Source organism: Meriones unguiculatus, chromosome 1 (assembly GCF_030254825.1).
Source record: "Meriones unguiculatus strain TT.TT164.6M chromosome 1, Bangor_MerUng_6.1, whole genome shotgun sequence".
Taxonomy (NCBI): domain Eukaryota; kingdom Metazoa; phylum Chordata; class Mammalia; order Rodentia; family Muridae; genus Meriones; species Meriones unguiculatus.
This window is the reverse complement of record NC_083349.1, coordinates 174,530,341-174,548,206: the sequence shown is the minus strand read 5'-3', so window position 1 is coordinate 174,548,206 and position 17,866 is coordinate 174,530,341. Positions and strand designations below refer to the sequence as shown.

The 17,866-nt window shown below is 52.8% G+C and overlaps 1 protein-coding gene across 1 annotated transcript; it reads left to right on the top strand.

The window, feature by feature from the left end:
* The first annotated feature begins 724 nt into the window (after window positions 1-724).
* Robo3 (roundabout guidance receptor 3) lies at window positions 725-17,704 on the top strand. The gene is made up of 28 exons (XM_021638635.2): window positions 725-1,132; window positions 4,529-4,855; window positions 5,161-5,318; window positions 6,038-6,158; window positions 6,252-6,390; window positions 6,637-6,764; window positions 6,985-7,109; window positions 8,559-8,730; window positions 9,010-9,215; window positions 9,456-9,537; window positions 9,833-9,998; window positions 10,550-10,716; window positions 11,259-11,380; window positions 11,582-11,807; window positions 11,987-12,108; window positions 12,360-12,531; window positions 12,867-13,052; window positions 13,772-13,795; window positions 13,875-13,917; window positions 14,127-14,266; window positions 14,614-14,808; window positions 14,961-15,099; window positions 15,237-15,449; window positions 15,813-15,964; window positions 16,100-16,210; window positions 16,383-16,550; window positions 16,970-17,157; window positions 17,420-17,704. The coding sequence occupies exons 1-28, from the start codon at window positions 973-975 to the stop codon at window positions 17,429-17,431; spliced, it is 4,164 nt and encodes a 1,387-aa protein (XP_021494310.1). The 5' UTR covers window positions 725-972; the 3' UTR covers window positions 17,432-17,704.
* The last annotated feature ends 162 nt before the right edge of the window (window positions 17,705-17,866 follow it).

The window sequence follows — 17,866 nt, the reverse complement described above, 5'->3', positions numbered from 1 at the left end:
GCTCCCTTTGTCCCAGGCTTCTTGGTCCCACTCTCGGTCTCTTCAAAAATTGTAAAAAACAACTTCCTAAAACATGTCAGCGCAGAGCACCGCGCTAGGCTGGGAAGTGCGAGCTGCCTGGCAGCTTTCCGGAGTTCCCTCCAGTTTTACCCAGTTTTACACAGTTCTGAGCACTCGGCAGGAATTCCTGACTGGCGCGTCTGGAGCAGGACTCCAGGTCAAGTCGAGTCACTGTATTCCCTGGGCTCGTGGAAACTAGGATTCCCACAGTAGATTAGGGAGAAGCCCGGTGCCCGCACGGGGTTGGGGAAGGGTGCGAGGGGGGATCCAAAGGTGGATCTTCCTCCTCTAGCTCCTAGGTATTCATTCTGGCATCCTGCGCTCAAGCCCCAGAAATCTGGAAGGCAGTGGAAGCCGGGGACATTGGGAGCCCGACTGCGTCTGCTCTTCCAATGCCTCAGTTTCCTTGACATCCAAGAAAGAAGACAGTTCCTGCTAGAAATTTAGGGAGAAGGGCAGAGTCTGACAGAGGCTCAGTCCTCGCCTTGGGTGTTTGAAGAGAAAAAAAACTCTCCCGCCAGGTTCAGAGCAACAACATTTGATGAGAGGAGTGCGGGGCGGGGACTGTCCCTTGCGCGCCCGGGCGGCCCAGCTAGTGGCCACTCCGGCGGAGGTGGGGGTACGGAGGGAGGCGGATTAAGCCCTTAATTATGGCGTGATCCGAGTGGCACCTGCTTTCCGCCCGCCCGGCTCCCGGGGGATTCTGGCACTGTGGGGTGGAGAGGAGAACCAGCGAAGGAGGACAAGTCGCGCGGAAGCGCGGACGCTACCCGGGCGAGCCCGCAGGACAGCGGCACCGTGGCTGCCGCAGCGCGCAGAGGCTGTGGAGGGGCTCCCGGCTCCCGGCCCGCGGGTCCTAGACCCAGGGGCTGGGCTCCGGGCCCCCAGCCGAAGACCCAGGCGGGCCGCGTCATGCTGCGCTACCTGCTCAAAACCCTGCTGCAGATGAACCTGTTCGCGGACTCCCTGGCCGGGGACATCTCCAACTCCAGCGAGCTACTCTTCGGCTTCAACTCCTCGCTGGCAGCGCTCCACCCTAGCCTGGTGCCTCCCGGAGACCCCTCCAACAACGGTGAGGCTGCCCGACGGGGACCTGAGATTTGGGGGTCGGGGGATGAGAGAGCTGCGTGGAGGGGAAGACCGAAGCGCCCCTTCCCTTCCAGACCCTGTCAGGGCCCTCCTGGGAAACGGGGTCCCAAAGGAGCAGCTGATTTGGGGTATGTGCCCCTGGTGGAGGGCTGCTGAGTCCCTTTCTCCCCATCTCCCCTACTCCCCACCCACCATCCCCACCCCAAGTGGGAGAACTGTGAAGGGCAGAAGAAGGGAGAGTAGAAGAGGGGACACCAGCCCGTCAGGGCTAAACCGGTCACTAGGCGATCCACCCAAGCAGCAGACGCCACTTCAAGGACCTGAAGTTTTCAACAAACTCACCCAGAGCGAGGGTGAGAAAGCCCCAATTTTGTAGGTGCTTTGCTGCGGAGGGACTGAGTCAGAGATCTTTCCAAGGAAACTTGGAGCCTAGTTTGTGTCCCCCGTGAGACTCACAGCTGACCCATCCTGGCAGAGCGGCCGTGAGGTCGTTACCGCTGATTACAGTGATTAATAAATAACTTGAGACAGCCCTGCCTCCCTGAGCGCCGCCGGCAGCCTGGAGAGGGGCCTGGTCGCGCTCCCTGCTGGCCACCTCCCGGCGTCTCCCACTGGGACGCCTCTGCGGGAGTTAGGGTAGGGGCCCCGGACTCCCTTGGCCACCCTCAGCCTTTGCTGCAGACCTAAAAGGAGGCGCGCGGAGGGGAAGGGGGGGTGTGTGCTCTAAAATTCTCTTTCTCTCTCATACACACACACACACACACACACACACAGGAACTCACACTCAGGTGCGGGGGAGGAGCCCCAGAGCCCTATTTGCATGGCCATTAGCTATTCATTAGGCTGCCGTCAAGCGTCCCTGGAGACCAGGGGTGACAAGGAAGAAATTCCAGGGAAAGGGAGCCCGCAGCTGTGTCTGCAGGAATTAGAGAGAAAGAGTGGACCGGAAGGGTGTGGTGTATAGGGAAGGAGTTTGACGCGGGCTGGGGTTCTGTCCCCTTGGAGGAGTCCCAAGAGGTTAAGCAATTACTTTCAGTGACGTCCCCCTCACCTAGAGCTTACGCCAGACGCCTTCTCATTTAAGCTTAACCAGCCAGTGAGGGAAGATGTAGGAAAGGTGTTTGTTGTTAGCCACAAACTGCCACTAGGAAAACACAGCTATGGGGGTCGGGGGGGGGGGAAGGGGTGAAGAATAGTTCAGTGATCACAAAACAGCATAGAGCAAACTATTGGCAACAGGGAACCTAAATGCATTTTCATTGCATACGAGAGGTTTGTGAAGTGGGGGTGGGGTAGAAATACTAGAGCCCCGGGTTTCGTTCATGTGAAAGTGCGAGGAAGGAAAGATATTAAATAACGGTAAACTTGCCATACTTACTGATGTGCTTACAACCTCTGTGGGTTTTGGGTGCCCACATTACAGATAAAGAAGTGAAAATTAGAGGCTTGGGTGTTTTTCTTTTTTGTTTTGAGGCCCATACTACCTATGCAACTCAATTCAGCCTTTGAACTGTTCCAAATGCCTCCACACCCCCAGTGATGGGTTTACAGGCATGAGCCACCACTGGGCTGAAGTTAAATAATTTGACCAACTTATTACCTCTGGGAAGTGTCAAGGTCTGACGATTGCAACTCAGAGCATCTCAAAGCCAAAACCTGGGCTCTAGTGCCGGAGCCTGCAGGCAGGGTCAAACAGTGCCTGAGTGGGGAGTGAGAACAAATCACACTTCACACGGGATCCGCTTGAGAGGGCTGTCAGTCTGGCTGAGGCAGCCCGGATTTATTCCAGGGTTCATTATTTATAGGCAAGCAAGTCACATCAATACAAATAGAAAAAGGTGTGGAAACACCTAACCCTTTTTCAAAAACTACTTCCCCAGGTGAAATCATAACAAAGCAGCCTAACAAGCAGCTCTCCACACCACAGGGTGAGTCCTAGTGATCCATCTCAGCTCCTCAAGCTTGGCCTCAGGTGTGTTGCTTTAGCAAGAGGCCATTTGCGTCCAGGTGCCGAGGCTTCCGGGTTACCTGGAGCATCCGGGACTGTCTCTCCGATTGACTTTGTCTGTAGCTGCGTCCCAAGGCTCTCCACACTCTAGCCACACCAGGGACCTCTCTCAGTGGAGTATTTCCAAATCAGGATTGGGATGGAACAGAGAAGAGAGACACATGAGCAGCACGTGAGGTTCCATCTGGAAAGGAGAAGACTGAGAAAATTATTCTCTTCCATACTTGGGAGAGAAACTGAGCTTACCCCATCAGTCAGATCAACTCCACCAGGACAGAGTCTGCACCCGCTACTATGCCTCAGCTTTCTCTACATCGGAACTCTTAAAAGGAAGGGCAAGAAACGAAACCTAATCCCCCACTGGGCTTAGAACCAAGAGGTCCCTGAAAATCTTGGAACAGGGTAGGCGGGTGGGGGCGAGAGAGAGAGAGAGAGAGAGAGAGAGAGAGAGAGAGAGAGAGAGAGAGAGAGAGAGAGAGAGAGAGAGAGAGAGAGAGAGAGAGAGAGAGAGAGAGAGAGAGAGAGAGAGGTGCAGAACAGATGCGCCCAGTAGTCCCCGGTTAATTAAGGACACCAGATTGTGCAAGGCAGCATCGCCCCCTACTGGGAGAAGCAGGTTATAAATCCTTTTCCAAAGGGTGTACTGAGAGCTCGGTGTCAGTATTTAACTATCCTACCCTGAGCAGGAATGACGGTGGGATTACAAATGGAGGCGTGGGCTAGGGCACGGGAACATTTGGGGGTGAGGATGACACCTGGATCCCAAACTTAGGGCGGTAGATGAACCAGGTTCAGGACGGAGGTGTGTGGGCCGAGAGAGAGGCAGGAGCAATAGAGAACTGGTCCAAGAGAGAAAGGAGGGAGAGGAATTTCTTCCCCGGTTTTGAAAACTGTGCCCTTTAGGAAAAGCAGCACCACTCGCATTTCTACTTCCACCATGTTTAATTTCTGTGGCGCCACAGGATCCCTGGAAATTCACAACAACAACGAGCTTACATAGGGCCTCACAGCATTCAAATTAAGAACCTTTTCTAAACGCTGAGCATGGGTGGCGCACGCCTTTAAATCCCAGCACTCTGGGAGGCAGAAGCAGAAGGCTCTCTATGAGTCCGAGGCCAGCCTGGTCTACAAAGGGAGTCCAGGAGAGCCTTGTGTTAGGGGAAAAAAATAAATAAATAAAACCCTTTTTAGTCTCAACCTCAGCCTGCGGAGCTGGAGGGGAGACAGGAGGGCTGATGGAGCCGGCTCTCCAGCAGAGGAAGCATGGGAGATGAACGCGGCAGAGGGTGCTCTTACTCTCCAGAGCCTTGGTCTTCCCTCGCCCTGCCCCGATTGTCTTGCCTGGAAACTTTGAGCCACCTCCTTCTCCAGGGTCAAGAGCTGGGTCGGAGGATGCCATGCCACGCATCGTGGAGCAGCCGCCAGACTTGCTGGTTTCCAGGGGCGAGCCGGCCACTCTGCCCTGTCGCGCTGAAGGTCGGCCTCGACCCAACATCGAGTGGTACAAGAACGGGGCGCGTGTGGCCACCGCCCGGGAGGATCCGCGTGCGCACCGCCTGCTGCTGCCCAGCGGCGCCCTCTTCTTTCCCCGCATCGTGCACGGGCGCCGCTCTCGGCCTGATGAGGGCGTCTACACCTGTGTGGCTCGTAACTACCTGGGAGCAGCCGCCAGCAGAAACGCCTCTCTGGAAGTAGCTGGTGAGAGAGTTCGTCCTCCGATACTTCTAGAGTCTGGAGCAGGCGGGAAGGCCTAAGAGCTGGCCTGAATTAATGGGGGCGGGGGGGGGCGTGTCTCAGCCCACTGAACGTCTCTCCTCCCCACCCCCCCACCCCCAACAGAGACCTTTGGTCTCTAAGGCCAAACCTTGACCATAGAAGAGACAATGGGTTTGACCTGGTATTTCAGAACTCTGGTTGGCTATGACCCACCCTCCTCCCAGACCTTCCCTCCGCCTTGTTCATTCTTCTGACCTTTCTCCGCACGGCTCCTTCTCCTTTTTCAGTCCTCCGCGATGATTTCCGGCAGTCGCCTGGGAACGTGGTGGTAGCAGTGGGGGAGCCAGCAGTAATGGAATGTGTGCCCCCTAAGGGGCACCCAGAGCCTTTGGTGTCCTGGAAGAAGGGCAATGCAAAGCTTAAGGAAGAGGAGGGAAGGATCACTGTGAGTGTGTGTGTGCGTGCGCATGAATGCAGGCAATGGGTCTAAGGAGCACATGCGTGCAGGTCATGAGTCCAGGACATGTCTCAAAGAAGGAAGTCTTGAATCTAAGGCAAGGCCTTGACCCCTTTGGGGGTTGCATATCAGGCATCCTGCATATAGAATATTTACATTCTGATTCATAGCAGTTGCAAAATTGCAGTGATGAAGTAGCAACAAATACTTTTATGATTGGGGTCACCACAATATGAAAAACTGTATGTATTGAAGGGTCACGGCATCAGAAAGGTTGAGAGCCACCAATCTAAGGGTGTTGAGACCTGGGAATGATGTCTAATGTCTTGGTATTGTCTTGGTAATGTCTGAAGTTAAGCTCCTGAATAAAAGACTGAGGTAAGAAAAGTAGAGAGAGCCGGATGTGGTGGTGCATACCTCTAATCCAAGGTAGAAGCAGGCAGATCTCCTTTAAGGCCACTGGTCTACAAAGCAAGTTCCAGGGCACTCAGAGCTAGACAGAGAAACCCTGTCTCAACCTCTTGCCCCTAAAACATGTGGAGAGATTGCACTATGGTGCCCCAGGGACCCTATATCTGACAAGAGTCAACTTCATTAGTTTTCTTCATTGTCTTATTGTGAGAACTATGTAAATCACGCACACACACACACACACACACACATTTTGATGGCTGTAAAGGACTGATGTTTTCATCGTTCTTCTCCAGATACGTGGAGGAAAGCTGATGATGTCACACACATTCAAGAGTGATGCTGGCATGTATGTGTGTGTGGCCTCCAACATGGCTGGAGAACGAGAGAGTGGAGCAGCTGAACTCGTGGTGCTGGGTAGGCACCAGACACTGAGTTATGGGAGTGTACAGCCTAGTGAGCAAGTAGCTGTGCAAAACCCCTGACAGTTCAATGGCTCCCACTCTGTAGAGCGTCCCTCATTTCTGCGTAGACCAATAAACCAGGTCGTCCTGGCTGACGCCCCTGTGAATTTCCTGTGTGAGGTGCAGGGAGACCCCCAGCCCAATCTACGCTGGCGCAAGGATGATGGGGAGCTGCCCACTGGCAGGTGAGAAGCCCCTTCCTTCGGACAGCAGGGGAACTCAAAGAGCCCCAGACCCTGCCTGGCCCCTGCACAAAGAAACCTGTTTCCCAGAACAAGTGGTCCTTGCCTGAACTTATCTCACACAGTGGGTACCATCTCCTGCACCCTTTGAGTCCTGCCCTGCCTATCTTGACCCTGTTGTTTGTCCTGGGGGAGGGGGAAGGGGTCTGTAGCTGTGGCCAACCCAGCTTGGGGTGGGGAGTGGAGCAGGTATGAGATACGGAGTGACCACAGCCTTTGGATCGGTCGAGTGAGTGCTGAAGACGAGGGAACTTACACCTGTGTGGCAGAGAACAGTGTGGGCCGCGTGGAGGCCTCTGGCTCCCTCAGTGTTCACGGTGAGGGCGCCTCCTGGGACAGCTTGCAGGGGTGATATGGGGGATGGTGTTGGAGGAGAATGGGGAGAGAGGACAGAGCATGAGTGTGGGTAGATCACTTAAGACACTTCTGGAGGGAGAGAGAAGACAGAGCCAAACAGATCTGAGCAAGAGATGGATGCCTGCTCTATTCAGCCAGCTTTGGACAGTCCCCCTGTCCTTATCTCTCTCTCCTTCCCAGTCCCACCACAATTTGTGACTCAGCCCCAGGACCAGACGGCAGCTCCTGGAGAAAACGTGTCTTTCCAGTGTGAGACCAAAGGAAACCCCCCACCTGCCATCTTCTGGCAGAAGGAAGGGAGTCAAGTAGGTAGCTCTTTCTAAAGCTCCAACTGATTTTCCTTCTGGATCTTTCTCTCCCTCCACTTTCTGCAAACTTCTCTGTCAGATTCCTCTTCAGACACTCTTGGAGGTTATTTGAGAGGGGTAAATAAAGTGATGACAATTAAAAAAAAAAGCATAGAGAATTTGGACACTTGGAAAATTCAATGATAATGCAGCAATGTGTTAGTGCGGGACAGTGCTGAGTGGCCCATTCTGATAGACCAAGGCTGTGTTGAGAGTCTAGAGATCCAGGTAGGTTTCTCTTCCTCCACACCCTCTGGGCCTTGACGTTTGGACATGAAAACTGCTCTGGAAACCAAGTATTGAAGAAATTAAAGTTGCTTAGGGTAGATTACTTGCTCTGTTTATAGCTCCTTCAACAGGGGGTGGGGGAGAGAGCTCACAGTCATCTCCTTTCTACCTAATGAAAAACAAAACAAAACAAAAACCAAGATCCCACTATCAAAAAGAACAGAAGTTAGAACCTAAGTGGCCTCCTCTAAGGGAGGAACAGATCCTGTGCTGCAGGGTTGGTACAGTAAACCTGAGTATCTACACGCTACAGGAAAACTACAAGGTTTCTATCCCAAACCCATGCCCACAATTTTCCAACATCTCCACTTCTCAGGACTGCTGCATTTTAACTAGGTCCCCGTGGAGATAAAAATGATGATGCCAGGAGGGAGTAGGAGGAGGTAGTCAGAGCCTCCACCTAACCTGTTTGTCTAGAAACCCAAACCTATTTCCCCTCCTTTCCATATGTTTATCTAAAGTAAAATGCTAAGCCAGTAAATATTTAACATTTATCACAGAATTTTATAAAACTTTCACATGATTTCTTTATTTCAGCCTACTGAGTTGATCCCTCAGCTCTGAGAGTCAAATTTGGGGAAACTGGGGTAAAGACATAATGACCAAGAGGTTTTATTTTAGTTATTGCTGATTACTTGAAAAAAAGAAAAAAAAGAAAAAGAAAGATTTATGTGCATTGGTATTTAGCCTGAATGTGTGGTTATGTATCCATTGGAACTAGAGTCACAGACAGTTGTGAGCTGCCATGTGGGTGCTGGGAATTGAACCTGGGTCCTTTAGAAGTGCAGCCAGTGCTCTTAACCCCTGAGTCATCTCTCCAGGCCCCAGGTGGTTCGTTTTCTGAGCTAAGGTTGGTCTCTAACTTGTGATCTGCCTGCCTTATCCCAGGCCTTAGTTCTTTAGAATTTCTCAACCAATAAGTCACAGAGCTGGGACATGGATCCCAAGATCTTCTAATAAATGTCCATCATTTCTATGAGTTGGCCAAACTAATTTGGCCAGGGTTATAGCAATAGCTGGAGGCAGAGGGCAAATTAGAACCTTGGGGTTTCTCTCAGCAGGTTTTAGAGATCTCTGCATTCTGTCCACTCCGTATTTTGTTTCTTTGTTTTGTCTTAGGTCCTGCTTTTCCCTAGTCAGTCACTCCAGCCCATGGGACGCTTCTTGGTCTCTCCAAGAGGCCAGCTCAACATCACTGAAGTACAGCTCAGGGATGCTGGCTACTATGTCTGCCAGGCTGTCAGTGTGGCTGGTAGTATCCTGGCCAAGGCCCTATTAGAGATAAAAGGAGGTATGTGTCCATGAAGAAAGGGCCGAACCCATGTCTGCCAAGAGATTGTTTAAAGAGACCTGTTTCCCTTGGATGGTGTTCAATGTGTCTAATAGGGAATGAGCATTGTTCTGAGGGACATCCTTGATGTTTGGAAACTAGCAGCAGAATGGTCCCAGGCAGAGATAGAAATGATTATCAAAGTCCTCTTGGAAGACCAGGAGGCAGGGGTGAGCCAATGAAACAAATATGGCAGAAGGACAAGGGGCTGCTTTCCTGACCCAGTTCTTCCTCTCCCAGCCTCCATGGATGGGCTGCCTCCCATCATCCTCCAAGGACCAGCCAATCAGACACTGGTACTTGGCTCTTCTGTGTGGCTGCCATGCAGAGTGACTGGAAACCCTCAGCCCAATGTCCAGTGGAAGAAGGATGACAGGTGGCTGCAGGGGGATGACTCACAGTTCAGCTTAATGGACAATGGCACTCTATACATTGCCAGTGTTCAGGTGAGTACCATCCCTAGAATCCTTGTAACTGAGACTACCTATCTACTGAGACTACCTATCTGGTCCAGATTCCAACTCTATTAAGTACCGACTAGGCATCTAATCCATTTCTACCTCTCTGCTCTCTCAGACTTCCTAAAGTATCCAGCATCTTCCTCATCCTTCTGTTACCTGCCTCTCCACCCCTTCACCCTACCTTGCTCCACTTCCAGTGGGCCAGCACTCTACCTTCTCCTACAGGAGATGGACATGGGTTTCTACAGCTGTGTGGCCAAGAGCTCCATAGGAGAGGCCACATGGAACAGCTGGCTTAGGAAGCGAGGTAAGTTTGTCCATTTTCCTCTAGTCTTGCCAGCGGCTTTCTCCAAGTTTGCTTTAAAAAAAATAGTCAACGTCTCCCAAGCCCCAGGGTTAATTTTATCTTTCAAATGCCTCACCACGTTGGTGGGGATGAGGATGGACTGGAGCATCTGGGAGGCAGATGTGAGTCTGGGTTAGTGTACATGTTGCCTCATAACCATCACCACTCTCTGAGCTCCACAGCTTTTCTAGGAAAAAGGCGGGTCACACTTTTTCCCCTCCCCCTCAGTCTACCTAATGATAATCTATCGCTGCAGAAGATTGGGGAGCATCGCCAGGTCCAGCCACAGAACCCAGTAACCCTCCAGGGCCTCCCTCTCAGCCGATAGTCACAGAGGTAACCAAGAACAGCATCACCTTGACCTGGAAGCCCAATCCACAGTCTGGGGCCACAGCTACCTCCTATGTGATAGAGGCCTTTAGGTATGGAGACAATAGTGTGTGTCTGTGGATGTATGTTTACAATGCACATATGTACATGTAGCACATAGAGGCTACAGCATAGTATCAAGTGACCTCCCCCAAGGTCTGTGAGACAAAAAGTACCGCTCTGAACCTAGGTCTGGTTGGTTAGACGGGCTGACGAGTCGGCTCTGGGGATCTCTCTGTCTCTACCCTACTTCCCTAACAAGTGCTAAGATTATAGATGCATGCTACCACACCAGGGGTTTATGAGTCCACGGGATCTGGACTCAGGTCCTCATGCTTACTCAGCAGGCATTTTACCAACAGAGCCATCTCTCCAGGCCCATGGAGACAATTTTTTTTTTTAATATAAAGCTGGATAATTAAAAAGAGGGGATGCTATTTCCTTAGGGCCTTTGCTATTTGGGGAAGAATGATTCTCTAGACCCCCTCTATCCTAAGGTAAGGATGCAGTATGGTATGGTACTACACAGAATGGGTGAGATTGAGTAGACAAGTTGAGGATTCCTGCCTTAGACCTAAAGTCCTTTCATCTCATTCCTGCTTAGCCAAGCGGCTGGCAACACCTGGCGGACAGTGGCAGACGGGGTGCAGCTGGAAACACACACCATCAGTGGCCTGCAGCCCAACACCATCTACCTGTTCCTGGTGCGAGCTGTTGGAGCCTGGGGCCTCAGCGAGCCCAGCCCTGTCTCTGAGCCTGTTCAAACCCAGGGTAAGGCCAGAGGCCTTATGGGTGTGGGTATGAAATGAGTAATAACAAAGAGAAACCCCCCCCATGCCACCCCATCCAAACCACAGAATGGTGGCAGTCCACGGGATTTTCTTTTGGTAGGCCAGGTTTACACTGATGGCCCGGGCTATGACAGGAACTCATGTGTCTCTCATGAAGGGCCCAAGAAAGGAAGGAGGGAGAGGGAGATGAGGAAGTGTGATAGTCATTCATTTTGGTAGTCCCCTCACCACTGAGCCTTTTAACTGTATGTAGTACAGATTTAGTTAAGACTAAAAGGGACTTGGGGGACTCGGGTGCCTATTAGAGACAAGGAGTTGGGGCTTTTAAAGAATGCACAGAAAAGACATTCACATCAGCTGCTTCCCCAGATTACCTCTCTGTAAAAGATTCCCCTGATTCAGTTGTGCTGTGCTGCATTGCCTTACAGTCTGGGAGCCAGGCAGGGATGGACCATACACATGGCCTTAGTATGAATGTCTTACCTTTGGTGGCCCCTGCTGACTGGGCTCTTTGGTCAGCAGACAGCAGCCTATCTAGGCCAGTGGAAGACCCGTGGAGAGGCCAGAGAGGACTAGCCGAAGTGACTGTGCGAATGCAGGAGCCCATAGTCCTTGGGCCCAGAACTCTGCAGGTGTCCTGGACTGTGAGTGTGGCGTAGGGATGTGGTTAAAGGTGGGGGTGACAACAGGGGACACAAGGGCATCTGAGAAGGAGTGTGAGTAGGAGGAGTGTGGCTGGGGAAGGCAGAAGGAATGAAGTACAATGAAGTATGGGCTGGGCCTGGGGTTCTGTATGGCTCCAGCCTCCTCTGGGCCTTTTACACACTTTGTCCTGTTTCCTACAGGTGGATGGTCCAGTCCAGCTGGTGCAAGGGTTCCGTGTGTCTTGGAGGATTGCAGGCTTTGACCAGGGAAGCTGGACAGTACTGGACCTACAGAATCCACACAAGCAAAGTACTGTGCTGAGAGGACTCCCCCCAGGGGCCCAAATCCAGATCAAGGTGCAAGCCCAAGGCCAGGAGGGGCTGGGGGCTGAAAGCCCTTCTGTGACCAAGAGCATTCCTGAGGAGGGTAAGGATGCCAGCAGAGTGATGTCTAGACTGGAGAGGAGGGAGATTGGAAAAGCAAGGTGTCTGGGTGGGAAGGGAGGCTGCCTTTCTGTTCACTCGTGAAAGAGCAGGGAGAGTGAAGCCTGGGGCAGCTTGCAATGACTATCTATGTCCTTCTTACCATGCTCCACCCTGGGCTAGCCCCCAGTGGCCCCCCTCAGGGAGTGGTTGTGGCCTTGGGGGGTGATGGCAACAGCAGTATCACTGTATCCTGGGAGCCTCCGCTTCCCTCCCAGCAAAATGGGGTCATCACTGAATACCAGGTACAGAGTTGGACTGGAGATTGGGTGATTGGGTTGCAGGCTGCTGGTGTGGGTGGGGGAGGTGAGACATAGGGCCTGAAGTTATGGTGGAGATTCCCACAGGGCTGGCTTTGGGTCCGGGAAGAGTTTCGGAGAGAGCAAAGGGGTTCAAAGCATTGTCTCCAGGCCCAAGTTTTCCCTAACTGGAGCGTCAGTTTCTCCGTGGGGCCTAACTCCAATTCCTGACTACACTCCTATCCGGGTCTCCCTAGGTCTGGTGCCTGGGTAACGAAAGCCGCTTCCATCTCAATCGATCTGCAGCAGGCTGGGCACGCTCTGTCATGTTCCGGGGACTGCTGCTGGGCCAGCGCTACCGAACCCAGGTGGCGGCAGCTACCAGCGCTGGCGTGGGCGTGGCCAGTGCCCCAGTGCTAGTGCAGCTGCGTGAGTCTGGTGGTGGGCCTGGGTGAGCAGGGCTAGAGAACTTGGGGGAACCAAGAGTAGCAGAGCTTTCCTTTAACCCCCTCACTTGGGAGGCAGAGGCAGATGAATTCGAGGCCAGCCTGGTCTACATAGCGAGCTCCAGGCCAGCCAAGGCTACAGTAAGCTCTTGTCTCAAACAATTAAGAAAATAAAATTAGACAATAAAAAACTAAAAGTAATAAAAAAGTAACTTTTGGGGGAACACACTGCGGTAATTGGGTTTACGGGTCCGGAATGGCGCCTTCCGAGCCCCCTGGATTTTGGGTTCCTCTCCTTTCATCTCTCTGACCCCACAGCATCCCCTCCGGCAGCGGAGCCCGGGCCCGAGGTCAGCGAGGGGTTGGCGGACCGGCTGGCTAGGGTGCTGCGGGAGCCCGCCTTCCTGGCTGGCAGCAGCGCGGCCTGCGGGGCGCTGCTGCTTGGGCTCTGCGCTGTCCTCTACAGGCGCCAGAAGCAACGCAAAGAGCTCAGTCACTACACCGGTGAGAGCCACGCCTCTGGGCACGAGGTGGCTACGTGGGCGGGGCTCCTGGGGAAGTGGGGCCTCCTCGGAGCAGGTGGGCGGGGTCTGAGGTGGGTCCCCGGGGAGCAAAGAGCGGAAAGTCGGCTGGGAAGTGAGAGGGCGGGTCCAGAGTGAGGAGGACCTGAATTTGGATGAAGGAGTTAGGTTTCACACTGGGACACAGGCTTCGCAGCTCGTCCTCAGTAAACAGGAAAGAACGGTTCAAGTTGCAGGGCCTATGTGACTCTTTGTCTAGACTGGCCGGCTCTAAGATCTACGCCCTAAGCAATCTCTGGAGAGATGACAAAATCTCTGGGGTTGAGGTCAGAGATTTCCAAGTTTGGTTACATGTAGGAATCACTTAGGAAAGCTTTAGAGAGAGAGAAAAAAAAGTGAGAATGAAGCTGGATGTGGTGGCACTCACCTATCTCCCTAGCCCCAAGCAAGAAGGAGGATCAGTAGTTCAAGGCTATTCTTGGCTACATAGGGAGTTCAAGGCCAGTCTGGGTTACATACTATCCTGTCTCAAAAGGAAAAAAAAATGCAGACCTGAGTCCCATTCTAAGACATTAGTATAAAATTGGTTTCATGTGCAACATGATTAGATATGGAACCAGGACCAAGGAGTTGACAAACAAATGGGGTTCCTGACCACTCACCTCATTTCCCCTCTTCTTTTTCCGGGTTCCTTTTCTGAAGCCTCCTTTGCCTACACACCTGCAGGTAAGCGTCTCTACTCTGTGGGGTTCAGAACCCCAGTACCAGCTCTTCTCTTACCGCTTCCCCCCTTCATCTTCCTCAGTGTCCTTCCCACACTCTGAGGGCCTTTCTGGATCCAGTTCCAGGTAATTCTTGTGACCTTTCTAACGATAATTGTTTCTACAGATAGAGTGCCCCTTCCACTCCAGGCCTGACCACCTCTCCATGCTCAGCCTCTCTCAGTTCCTACCCCTAACCATCATTTGTGTCCTATGACTCTTGATCTCTGCCATCTTCCTCCCTTTGCTGGCTTCTTTTGGCTCCCCATTCCCAATATTCACCTGCTCCCCCTTAGGCCACCTGTGGGCCTTGGCCCTGCTGCCTACCCATGGCTGGCAGACTCCTGGCCTCACCCATCTCGAAGTCCCTCAGCACAGGAACCCCGGGGAAGCTGCTGCCCCAGCAATCCTGACCCAGATGATAGATACTACAATGGTGAGGAGCTCTAATTCCCTTAAGAGTACACCTACCCCTATCCCCCAAGACTCAGTTCTCCCCCACCCCCACTTCTCCCTTGTCAGCTTCCTGGGCACACTGAAGGGATCTGAGGAACCCTGGTCTTCCTGAGGTTGGTTAGTCCTTGGGGGACTAGGGAATGGACCTTGGGCTTGAGTTACAGAACAGCCATCAGAGCTTAACCTTTGCCTTGGTTTGACATGTCAGACTTGGGGTAGGGCAGGAGGTTGATCCCACAGAATCTCCTTCTGCCTTCCATTTTCCTTTGTTCCCCTGTGTTTGTGTGTCTGCCTCCTCTCCTGGGCCTCGCTCATTCTCCTCCCCAGAGGCGGGAATCTCCTTGTACTTGGCTCAGACTGCACGGGGTGCTAATGCCTCTGGTGAGGGTCCTGTCTACAGCACCATTGACCCAGTAGGGGAAGAGCTGCAGACCTTCCATGGAGGGTTTCCTCAACATTCTTCTGGAGAGCCGAGCACCTGGAGCCAGTATGCACCTCCAGAATGGAGCGAGAGGGACAGTGGTATGACTCCAATTCTTAACCTTTCCGTTTTAGTCCAAGCCACATTATCCTACATGCTCTGGCACCTGGCTTGTCACTTCCTTCTGACACGCTGACTCATCTCTGCCTCTTTCCTGCATGCACCTGGTGTGCTCCCTATCTCCTCTCCTCAGGAGCCAGGGGAGGCAAAGGGAAGCTTCTGGGCAAACCTGTACAGATGCCCTCGTTGAGCTGGCCAGAAGCCCTGCCACCACCTCCCCCTTCCTGTGAACTAAGCTGTCCAGAGGGGCCTGAGGGAGAGCTGAAGGGCAGGTAAGGATACTGCCAGCAGCACATGACCCTCGAATGTGGAGAAGCCCAAGACTAGAGCACAGGGCAGAGTGGGCAGAGAGGCTTCCAGAGGAAGACATGATAAAGCTACTCAGTCCTTCATGTCTCATCTGCCTTAGCTCAGACCGGGAGGAGTGGTGCCCACCAATGCCTGAGAAAAACCGCTTGATTGAGTCAAGCTCCAGTGGAGCCTGCCTGGTGGCTCCACCCCAAGGGGAAACTCCCTCTCCTACCTCTTCTTATGGAGAGCAGTCCACAGCCACTCTTACCCCCTCACCTCCTGATCCTCCCCAGCCCCCTACTGACATCCCCCATCTCCATCAGGTGCCCAGGTAAGGAGGTCTAGAATACCCTGTATATGATGGGCCCTCAGCATATATTTATTCTGTGGCTGAATGGGTGGATGGATGGATGGATGGATGGATGGGTGAAGAGGGTACAGAGGTCTCATGGCTGTGTCCAAGTGAAAGCGTGATGTGGGAAGGGAGACTCCATCTAACAGAACTTCTCACTCATCTTTCAGGCTACCTTTCTTTGGAGTGGGTCTGCAAACCTCCAAGGCATTGCATGCAATCATGGATGTCCTCATGCTTCACTAGTTTGAGGCCTTGTGGGGGACAGATCATATGTTGCCTATCTGAGTGTTGGGCATGAACATACAACACAACAAATGCTGAGGTCTTATGTCATTGCAGGAGGGTGCCCCTTGGGCCAAGTTCTCCTCTCAGCGTATCCCAGCCCACTCTGAGTGGCCACGAAGATAGGCCTGCTGGCCCGAGTGCTGTCCCCATGGTCTCCTATCACCCCACCCCCAGTCCTGTCCCTAGTACAGGCTGCAGTGCTCCAGGTGAGTCTGCTGACATTCAACTCGCTACCACTGCACTGGACTCCCCACGCCCCAAGCTTGTTTTCTCTTTGCCTTCCACCCCCTTTCTCACTGCCTTCCCAGATCTGCCCCCTTTTTTGTCTCTTACTACTACAGGGAGAGCTCACCAGGTGACTGGAGAGATGACTCCCCCACTCCATGGACACCGCGCCCGAATCCGGAAGAAACCCAAGGCTCCTCCCTACAGAAGAGAGCACAGTCCTGGGGGTGAGGGGAGCCCTGGGCTTGGGAGATGGTGACAGTTAGTAGAGAGAGCAGACAGGAAACCAAGAGGAATGGAGCAGGTGACACCAAACCTTAGGTTTACTTGCTTCCCAGTGGGGGAGGGAGAGTCTTAGTGCCAGAAGAAGGAGGAGACTGAAAACAGGTTTCTCTCCAGACTTGCCCCCACCACCCTTGCCACCACCAGAGGAAGAGACAAACTGGCCCCTGGGTCTGAGAACAGCAGGCAGCATGTCTTCCCTAGAGCGAGACCACAGCAGCATCAGGGAGAGAAGAGTGGTGCAGGCAGTGCCTCTAGGGGCCCAGCGTGGGCCCCACACAGATGGTAAGGAGAGCCAGGTCATCAGGAGGGGGCTGGAAGCTTGCAGAAGTCCCAGTGGTCCCCAGCACATGTGTCGCCTTCAACTGGTTTAATGCATGTAGTCAACCCTGATGCTGGCTTTTGTCTTTCACTCTGTCTCTCAAAAGTTCCCAAGATTTTTCCCCTCCAGGACTGAAGCTGAGGATGAGGAAAAAGTAGGGTCTGGCCTCCCTTCCCTAAGCTCTCTACAGGCATGAGCTCCCCACATGTTTTTGAACCCCTGTCATATCAGGGTCATGTGTTAGATCCTCAACCTGTCAGAACCTAGTGCCCATCCCTCATCATTACCCAGAGCTGGGAGAGTGCACAGGGTGGCCAGTGGGCAAGTAGTGACAGTTTGCTTCCTCCTGGGGGCCCAGCTGTACTTCTGGATTATGTTGCAGAAGAGGCCTGGCTCCCATATGGCAGACCGAGCTTCCTGAGCCATGGCCAGGGCACCAGCGCCTGCTCCACCGCTGGTAGCAATTCTTCCAGGGGTTCCAGCAGTTCTCGAGGATCTCGAGGCTCTCGAGGCCCTGGACGCAGCCGGAGCCGCAGCCAGAGCCAGAGGCCAGGACAGAAACGTCGAGAGGTGGGAACCAGAGTTCGTAAAGAAACAGAGTAGAGGGCTCTGGGGCGGGAGGTGGTAGGCCGGAGGGAGACAGAAAAGTAGTAAAGGGCTTGCAGAGGACATCACAAAGAGAGGGTCTAAGAGGTGAGGGCATAATGACACATGATAGTGGAGCCTGGGTATGCCATAGATTAGAAGGCTGATCCCTTCCTGTGCATGGCCTGTCACAACATAGCAGGTTCCCCCTCCCAAACCCCTATTCCACACACCTTTTTCTCCTTAGGAACCAAGATGACCCTTCATGAAACCATGAGCTTATTGAGAGTTCCACAGGGAAAGGATGGGAACCCCTTCCCTGGTCAACAGGTGTGAGCCAAGAGGAGCAAGGACGGGCTGCCCTTCCTCCCAGCAATGATGCTTGTGACTCACTGTCCTCAGCAGCTTTATGTGTCTTGGGAGCCAGACAACTAGCTCTTTTTTTTTCATCTTTTTTTTTTTTTTTTGGACTGAGACATGTTTGTACAAAAGGGAAAAAAGAAAAAAAACAAAAACAAAAACCAACAACAACAAAACGTCTGATCTGAGCCCTGAGCCCTGCTTGTCTGTTTTGTGCATTATAGTGAGTAGAGTGGACTGTGAAGGTCTGTCGATGAACACACACTGGTGGCTTCTGCATCCCCTTGATTTCTGTTAAAATCACAAGATAAGGACAGGTGATAAGTAACACTGG

Bases quoted from the DNA above. Each gene is read 5' to 3' on its own strand.
- Robo3 (XM_021638635.2), top strand. From the start codon at position 973: ATGCTGCGCTACCTGCTCAAAACCCTGCTGCAGATGAACCTGTTCGCG. The intron at 7,110-8,558 runs GTAGGTAGCTCT...GTTTTGTCTTAG, and splicing joins GGCAGAAGGAAGGGAGTCAA to GTCCTGCTTTTCCCTAGTCA. The intron at 12,532-12,866 runs GTGAGTCTGGTG...CTGACCCCACAG, and splicing joins CCCAGTGCTAGTGCAGCTGC to CATCCCCTCCGGCAGCGGAG.